General features: G+C 34.5%; 1 protein-coding gene across 1 annotated transcript; it reads right to left on the bottom strand.

Annotated features, from left to right (window-relative positions):
* Window positions 1-5359, bottom strand: LOC122589267 (ATP-dependent Clp protease proteolytic subunit 3, chloroplastic). Its single transcript, XM_043761535.1, has 5 exons — window positions 4935-5359; window positions 2151-2265; window positions 719-894; window positions 511-606; window positions 1-422 (listed from the first exon to the last, which is right to left on the bottom strand). Exons 1-5 carry the CDS (start codon window positions 5259-5261, stop codon window positions 147-149), a joined length of 990 nt encoding a protein of 329 aa, XP_043617470.1. The 5' UTR covers window positions 5262-5359; the 3' UTR covers window positions 1-146.
* Between the last annotated feature and the right edge of the window lie 4243 nt (window positions 5360-9602).

Genomic DNA, 9602 nt, shown 5'->3' with positions numbered 1-9602 from the left:
TCTAAAAAGTTAAAACTATGATCAACTAAATTATCGATCATACATACTTGTATTTAAAACCATCTATTAAGCTATGAAAAAGGTCTACATGTTTCAAAAATTTAACAATACAACCAATACAAATACGTATACCCTCATTATTTTTCTCAGGCAGATGAAGGTTCTTCCTTTTTCTGTTCATCTTCTTCACCACCTATGTGTCCATTCTGCAACATCTTGTCTTCTGATGGCATATTCTTCAATGCCTTCCTGCTCCCCTCAATTTTCCACATATCCCACACACGAGTTTTGGGTGGCGGTTTTGCATCTGCAATGGGAGCAACTAAACCCGGCTTCCCATCATCAATTACCTCATCCACCAATCCATATGCCTTTGCCTCCCATGCATTCATAAAGTAATCACGATCCGTGTCAGCCTCAACCTGCATAGAAAGTGAATTGTTTGGTGTTAATGTTTGCAACGTAATAAATTAAACAAAATTAAAAAGTGAAGGGTAGTAAAAAACTAACCTTCTCGTAAGGAGTTCCCGAAACTCTTGAGATAATTTTGTTCACCTTAACCTTGTGGTACACCATTTCTCTTATTCTTATGCTCATGTCTGTTGCCTGAATATACAAACAAGTTGTTGTTTAGCAGTCTTGTTACGTAACTATGTATTCTTGAATCATGAAACATAATAGTTGCATGTATTGTTAATAAGTAGAGCATAACACTTACATTTCCTCCGGCCTGTCCAAGTGGTTGATGGATCATAACCCGGGAATTAGGCATACAAAATCTCTTTCCTTTGGAACCACAAGCAAGAAGAAATGCACCCATAGATGCAGCAAGCCCAACACAAATGGTGGAAATATCTGCCTTGCATAGCTTCATGGCATCGTATATTCCCATTCCTTCAGGCATCATCATCAAATACATAAGAAAACAATAAAAAAAAAACTAACTTATTCCCTCTGTATAATGTCCCATGTTGCAAAAGTTCATTGTTCAAGTATAATATTGTTTGATACTTGTCATATAACTTAGAAGGCAATTTTACTTGACCTACAATTACCGCATCAAATTAACAGAATGATGATTATGCAAAGTAATTATAACTTAAAAGTTAGAATCTTCCCAAAAAAATGTTGGTTCACTTGTACTACCAAAAAACAGAATATTATGAAAAGAATATTATGCACTTAAGCAAGAAATGTTGAGAAAGATATAGTAAGCATAACAGAAGGCAGAAACAAAACCTTTGCTAAAGCCCAATTGAAAGTAGAGAACTACAAAATAAAATATATAAAAAAACATGGACGATTCCTGTTATCGAAATTGTTACATGAAATACTTGACTATAAAAATTACATTTGTCATTTTCCTATACTATTCAAGTCTTGTGATCACGAAATTGTTAACATGAGATACTTGACTAAGAATTACATTTGTCATTTTCCTATATTATTCAAGTCTTGTGATCAATAATCCCCACATCAAGTAGAGAGACCCACAATTTTATAACTTTGTTTCTGCAATCCGAATATCAATGGGACCCGGGAAAAAAAATGTTAAATGCCCTGAAAAACCCATTTATTTATTGTCTGAAAATATGTTTGCAGATGAGCTTGTAACCTTTTCTGAACAACGCACAGACACAAAACTACACACCACACCTATTTACTACCCCAACCACTTGACTGAGGATACAGCTCGGAAACCACTAGGCGAAGACCTTTGGTTATAAGTTTAGGGTTTAAGAATGCTTACCAAAAAAAAAGGCATAACATATCAGTGTATCACATTGTTAACATTATGGTGCAAGATTGGTAACATATTATGCATACCAATCTGCATACGTGTATTCTCTACGTTGGAATTCAAGCCTAATTTCTATAGCTGGAAGCATTAACTGGAGAATGAAACAAATATATTTGTCAATTTGCATACGTTTTTAAAGTGGCCATGACCTGCAGTACTTTTGTCTTTTCAGTAACTCACACACAAATTGCTAACCATGATATTTATAAGCTGCAGTAATATATTAGTGATTTTATTTGAATTTTATTGCCAAGTGATCATCTCCAAGTGGTTGAGCAATACAAAAACCATAAATCATGAGTATAGTAACAAAAAAAACAAAACTAGTTAACATAAGCCATACGCATACCAGCAGTAACAGAACCACCAGGCGAATTGATGAACAATTTTATATCCTTTTTATCATCCTCCGCATCCAGAAACAACAATTGGCTGATTATGAAATCAGCTGACATATCATCCACCTGCACAATTCCATTCTTGTCATACTTCATACTTATTCAATAAGATGTAAACAGGATAATTTAACAAATAAAAACTATGCATGAAGTATACACAATAAAACAGGATATGCCAATACGCACAGCTTTGCAACACTTCATCCACGGCAACTTTATCATCCTATACTTTGATGTGTGTTTGGTTTATTTTATTTGAAAGTAACAATTAGTGTTTTCGTGCCAAGTTTTTTTTGTTCTATCGATATGTGCTGGCTGTGTTGAAAAATGTTGTTGCACGAAACTTTTACCTGATATCATAACAAAAAATAACTATATAGTATAGGATCATACATATAGTGTTTCAACACACGCTTTAATATACTGATAATATTTGTAAGACAGACCAAAGTTTGCTAGAACCAGTTTACTCGAGTATTGATGAGCTCCTCGGAACATTCATTCATGTAGGAATAAGACGTTTCATGTTGTTCTAGGTCGATTCAAGTTATTATTTCTACGAGCCTTTGGTGAAATCAAAAGTTATGCTTTTGAATCATTTAGATGTACATAACCACATAAAAATTAACTTAAATAAGTATATTACAAGAAAGATTAATCACAAAATATTCACAAGTTAGTGGATTAACATACTTTCTGAATAAGTTGTTTCTTGGAGATCAAGGGGCGGATGTCTGTTTCTCAATTCAAGGAGTTTATTGCCTAGCGTTGAAAATCAAAAACAGTGGATTAAAAATCATATACCTCTTAATCTCTTATTCCTTTGTGATAACATGTCTAGATATATACGGAGTATTTGAGAGTGGTACCACTATTGGCTTGTTCGTCAGGTAACCAAGACACTTTATGGCACAGTGCTGCGGGAGTGTTTGTGATGTGACTAACAAGCTTTCTAGAGACTTTCTGGGGATCTTGACTACGCCCCAGACGAGAGACTTAATAAGTGTTATCAGAGTCTGAAACCATATGTGAATCAAGTAGTGATTATTGCTCCTGTCTCCTGTGTCTCCTAGGTTTAATGGGTAGTAATAAGTTCTTAACCAGCAGCAAGTGCTACAGCATTTATGACACATGTAATAGTATGGGATTGCTGAGATCTAATTGAAAAATATCTTCTTAACAAAACTTTTTAGACATCTTCGCAACAAAGATGTGGGCGAGGCTTTTCCTATGTGACTTAGAGATGATGCTGCTGCCAACTGAGACTTGTGGTCTCTTACGGCTCAGGAATAAGGATTTAAGTACATGACTGTTAACAATTGATGAGAACATCATGTTTAGGAAGACAAGTGTGCTGGTAAAATCAAAAGGTTCAATCTTTGAACACCACTGAATCAAATTCGCCTTCCAGGATTGTCCTCCTCACTTACCCAAAAGACGGTAGCTCTGCCACTAAGCAGGCCGGCAGAGAGGGTACCAAATGCCTAAACAAGACAAGAACTATATGCTTAACACAAACTGGTCTATATTCATTAATGGGGTTTAGTCTTAGTAAATATCTACGTGTATAACCTGACAGAATAGCATAAGATTTTCTAACCTGCTATCAGAGTTTGAAATGAGTTTCGCAAGATTTCTTGTGTCCCACACTTGTGAGTGAATGAACTTTTCGTGGGTATATATATGTAAGTATGTGCACGATATTAGTTAGCGTTAGACCTGAAGGGAGGGTTCCAAGGGTGCAAAACACCCAGTGCGGACCGTGAAATTGGACTTGAGGGACTCATTTAGGCAAACTTGGCACATTAGACATCAAAGCTCTTACGTTATGAGCACATGAAGCAGGATGTGCAAGTAGTCATATAAGCCAGCTACATGTACACCATCTACATTTCTTGAAGCAATTAGCAATCATTTAGATATAACTTATGTGCGTGAATGAATTGGTACCGAAAAGCGGGTGGGAGGGCTGACTTGGTAAGCTACACGAAATCGAAATCGTCAAACCCAACTCCCTGATCCCTAACAAAAAATAGAATCGTCTATAGTTTGTCTCAAGCGCTGAAACACAAATCTTGTAAAAAATCATTCAATAACATACAACTCGAAAGCAACACTTAAGATTTAATCATTGAAATATATGATATTAACAAACCAAATATGATCATGATTTTTGCAAAGAATCGGGTAACTGGGATTGACAATTTAACTCTATGTTGCCTAATTTGTCACCCTTCTCTCCCAGTCTCCCTCCCTTTCATTAATTAGTTGGCTACACGCAAAAATTTCACTTTTGGCTGCTAGTATATGAGAACTTAGACCTACTAATGGCCAGGGGTGTATACACAACGTTCATATCTCACATCCAAAAGCACAAGCACTGAAACCCCTCACCATAAGGCTTTCACGTCTTAAACATCGAGTTAACTTTGTGTATATGCTTACATAACCTATGTCAAGTAGAACATAATAAAATAGGCCACTATCATTTTAAGCTCCAATAATGCATCCTAGGGAGCATTTAACACAAAAAGTCTAATACTTTCTTGCCAATACATAATTACCTAAGTAACAACTACATCTGTGACCTCGAAAACACGAATAGCACAAACAAAAACCCCACAAACCAAAGACCCACATAAGAAACCAACAATATAGACAAAATTGATACACCAAATTGAATAAAATCAAAACCCCGAAAAATAAAAACAACAAAGTTCATAACTTTATTATACCTGAGACCCCAAGAAAACAATGCGTTGACGAAGAAGCATGTTGGTAGTATCAAGTTCTTCAAATCTAGGCATCCAAGAAGGCGCTGATGCTGAATTTGACAAATTAGTGTTTACATCCCAATTACTTGATAAAGTTTGAGTCTTGAACGATGATGATAATGATGCTTTCACAGATAATAAAGTCCTGCCGGAGCTGCTTGTGGTATTAAATTTTGTGTAATTAGTAGTAGTATTAAGGGATGGTAAATGGGTTTTAGGATTTGTGGGTTTTGGAAATAAAAGTGGTGGTGATGTTGTATAAGCCGCTGATACACAACCATTCTCCATCTTTCTTTCTTTCGGGTGCTTTGTGTAGTGTTGTGGATTGTGTGTGTTATGGTCTTGGTGTACTGTGTGTGTTATTTGGATAGATTTTTCATTTCAGACGCCAACTATGTTTTCATCACAAGTTATTATTTACCGGTATCCCTAAACCCGACCCGATTGAGGTACTCCTGAGTCATGACAAAAAGTTTAGGGGTTTGTGTTAGGTTTTAAAGTGAAAATGATCTAATGAAATAGTGGTATGTTAAACATCCCAATTTTTATTTATAATTAATTATAACTATTTACCTTTTGTTATACTGATAAAATTCAATTAACTTTAAATTTTTACTTATATTCGCAACCCAAACTAAATTAACTTTTTTACTTGGTATGGAGTATAACTGTATGAGTTCGAACCACTTCCACTTATATTTTTGCATAGATCGACATCGTCTTCTCATCTCTTATATTTTTTTTTTATCTTTAATTATTCACTTATCATTTAAACTCCATCTTTATTTAATTAAAAAACATAATAATAAGATTATTCGATCCACTTGCAAAAGAATCGCATGAACCACAAATAATAAAAGTAATTGGTGATCCAATTGGTACCCAATATTCGAACCCTGTAGGTAGATAGTAAACGTTCACATAATGACATCGCTTTTTATCATCATTCACTTAACTGACCCTTTTAACATTGGTTTAAGAGACATCAATATCTTGTTGTATAGTTCGGGTACAATGTTAATTTTCATAAGAGATATCAATAAGCTAATTTCATGAATTACTAAACTTCAGTCACAATTTTATAAAGTCGTCAATTTTTAATCCGATCCTCGTCTCATTTCATTAATGAAAGTATGGACAGTGGTTTGACTAATGCTTATGTTTGATATTATATCATTAATCAACAAGCTGTTCTACCTCAAGGAATTATCCCCTTTTTTGCTAAATAATGATATAATGTCCATCGACCATCAAGATATATTTAGCTCCGGATTAGTTTTCGTTTTGTAGTTTTCGTGCATTACTGATCGACGTGTATGTTGTGTTGAATGTCGGTATTATATTTATGCATTCTTAATTTGAACATATAGTCTAAAATGGTAACCCAAAGGGCAAGTTCACACACAACCAGCTTGTAACATGTGCAACAAAACTCGGAAATTTTCATAAAAAACATGTTGTACATTGCCTTGCATATATAATCCAATGTTGCAATCTCTAATGTGTTCTTTGTTGTTACATGTTAATATCTGGAATGTTATAGCTCTACCGATCACTCTAGTGTACTACATTTTGTCTCTTTTGTCCGTCTTATTTGAAGATAAGTTTTTGGCTGATGAGGATTTTGTTAACTTTTAGTGCAAAACCCTGAACACGTACATGTGAGTGTGTAAAACAAGATCGAGTATATATATATCCAACCAAAAAATTAAGCGGTGAGGCACTTAGGTCTTACTCATGAGGGGCAGAGGTTCAATCCTTGACTTGGCTTTTGTGGGGGTTTTCCCGGAATTGGTGCATCTTGGTGGGTCTCGGCTTCATTTCGACTACAGTAGTGGTCGTTTCAGCCCACACTAGTGGTAGTCTTTGTCCATTGAGCTACCCGGATGGAAGTCCGGGTTTTGTGTTTGTTGGCTGTTAAAAAAAATAAATTAAGCTTAAGCTTTTCTTATACTCCGAAATTTTGTGAAAAAGCTTATTAAATAGGTTACTCATATAATTTAGTTTTCTAACTAACATGGTTATTGTTTCTTCTCTTTATTTTCCTTCCATCTTTGTACTATGAAAGGTTAACATATGACATCAGGGACTGATCATAAACTTAACAAGTCTTTGTCTTCCATGATACCAATTATTGTTACAAGTAACTTGTTTTTCAATTCAATGTCACCCATTTCGGTATGAAGTGAATGGCAATATGGTTTCACAGATATAGTTAGAGTAATGATTTCTTCCTATTTTGGATGTATACATGTTGTTTAATCTAAAACCCGCAAAAATATTGTTTAACTTCTATCATCATCTACAGGATTTAGTTGTGTAATTTTATTGGTTTTATCATATTTCAAGTTTTTGTGTGTATGTGTGGTATTGCAGTGTAGGAAAGGGCACGTAGCATGTTCCTCTTGCCGCTCCAAAGTGCAAAGAAAATGCCCTTCTTGCCACAAGCCTATTGGTGATTTCCGTTGCCTAGCTATTGAGAAAGTCATCGAATCAGTTAAGATACTTTGCCAAAACGCTCACAATGCATGGTTGCAAAGAGATGATGGCTTACAATTAGAAGAGTAATCACAAAAGATTAATTGTGTCCCCATGTTACATGCTTTTGCCCGTTCCCATCATGTCTTTATGCCAATTCTTCCAAAACCCTCTACCTTTACTTTGGCAGTCAACATGCCACTTCCACCACTCTTTTCACCTACAACACCAGTTTCACCACTCTTGTAAAACCAGATGACAAACACATACTTCTTCAAGAACAACACGAAGGCGTCATCTTTATCCTCAATCATGAAGTTAAAGAGCATTGTCGCGCTTTTAGTATTGATTGTGTGGGACCAAGAATGTTAAAATATTCTTTTGTATATCAACTCACAACTAAAGGCATGGGGGCTACTCTCTCTTTCCAATGTGTGCCCGAGATATATGAAAAATGGTCTGAACATACAGCCAAGCTGACTTACTTGATGGTACGTACCATCTGATTTTCCATGCGACAGTGGGGTGGTTTCACTAGATGTGTCCATAACGAAGGCTCTCTGATGAGTATGAACAATGTTTTGTTTGCAAAGTGTTGTTTACTTTTTATCCAGGTGTTCTTAAGCTAAATATAATGAGTTTTAATTAAGGCATGCATTGTTAAGATATTGTTGATGTAGCTTTTGGAAAAACCAATGTTAGGGGATTTCTTTCTTATGAATGATATATTGTTCGATGTATTTGGTTCTTATGTCTATTTAGGACATGACTAGTTAGGATTCATGAGTTTATACAATACGAGTATATGTTTTGATGCTATTCTGTATATGTGTGACAGTTTAAAAGCAAGTGGTAGGCTCATTTGTCATGTTTAGTCGTTTGTCTGCTAAAAAAGACTTGGAGTTGACTGGAAAGAAAGTCAAATGTGAGAATAATTGTTCACGTTTTTGTTGCTACGCCTAAAACAAGTGGCATTTATGGACATGGGCGGATATATGTAGCTACCTTCGGTAACACATGGCTACTAGTCAATTGTTTTTAAGTTGTTGTTAATTTGCTCATGACAAAATTGTTTTTAAGTTGTTCGTTTGGCCTTCAGTGTTGTTTGACTCGTCACGTTTGCAATCGTAATTCCTTCTCTCACTCATGGTTTTAAGCCGGGCCTGTAACACTTCTAAAGTTTGGACTCTTTCTTTTGTAATGAAAGTTGGATGTTTTGTTTCTCACTTGGTAGATATAACCGAACCCAGAAATAATAGGCTTAAACTTTTTTGTTACAGAAGTTGCTTATGCTATTAAGATCTCGTAACTTGCAGTTTTGTTATATCAAAGTCACATCAACATATATAAATTTAAATTGTCATATCTAAACGAACATCACCTCACCGTTTTCTCATCACGTTTGTTTTTTATTCTTATCAAATATCAGTTAATTAAGCATAATAAGTTAAAAATAGATATTTGAAAATAAAACATTATAAGTAGCTTAAAACTGAATTGTAGACGTGTGACATTGAACCTGTAGAATTTTTTTGGGTGGTTGTGGACCATTGTTGTTGCATGACAGCATGAGTGATAGCTCACACCCAAAAGTCCTCCGACGCGAGTCATAGTCGTTGTGGTCCGGTCAATTGGACATTTGGACTTGGTAATTTTGCTATATCTTGAATGCTTTGATCCATCTAAACCCATACCTCTGGATTTTTATTTAGATTATATATGCAACTAAGCCTTGTTATAAAATTTCTTCCTATAAATTTTGCCATCTTTTAAATATGACTTTGTTACAATGTATACTGTAATACTTTATTATTACATTTTATATATATGTTTGTATAGCCTCAAGTTTTCTTTGTTGATTAATCAAATTGAAGTAGTATAAAACTTTGTGAATATAATGTTATATGAAACATCCATTTATTAAAAGTTTTAACTAGATAATAAAATAATTTTATCTCAAATTATGGATAAGATATTTGTATTTAGACCTGTATAAACTTGCTTGCAATTTATTACGATTCGTATAATTGTTTTATCATGATTTTGTTTAGCATGTAATTCAATTGATTTACTTTACTAGTTATTTTATAATAAACCTATCTATGGATATAGTCATATAGAAAAAAAAAGAAAAGAAAGTTATGAGTATTA

This window comes from Erigeron canadensis, chromosome 2, assembly GCF_010389155.1.
Source record: "Erigeron canadensis isolate Cc75 chromosome 2, C_canadensis_v1, whole genome shotgun sequence".
NCBI classification, from domain to species: Eukaryota; Viridiplantae; Streptophyta; class Magnoliopsida; order Asterales; family Asteraceae; genus Erigeron; species Erigeron canadensis.
The sequence above is the reverse complement of the archived record's forward strand: the minus strand, read 5'-3'. Positions and strand labels throughout refer to the sequence as shown.

Coding starts and splice junctions, on each gene's coding strand:
- LOC122589267 (XM_043761535.1), bottom strand. CDS start 5,261: ATGGAGAATGGTTGTGTATCAGCGGCTTATACAACATCACCACCACTT. Junction 607..718: donor TTGGACAGGCCGGAGGAAAT/GTAAGTGTTATG, acceptor TTGTATATTCAG/GCAACAGACATGAGCATAAG. Junction 423..510: donor CGGGAACTCCTTACGAGAAG/GTTAGTTTTTTA, acceptor CTTTCTATGCAG/GTTGAGGCTGACACGGATCG.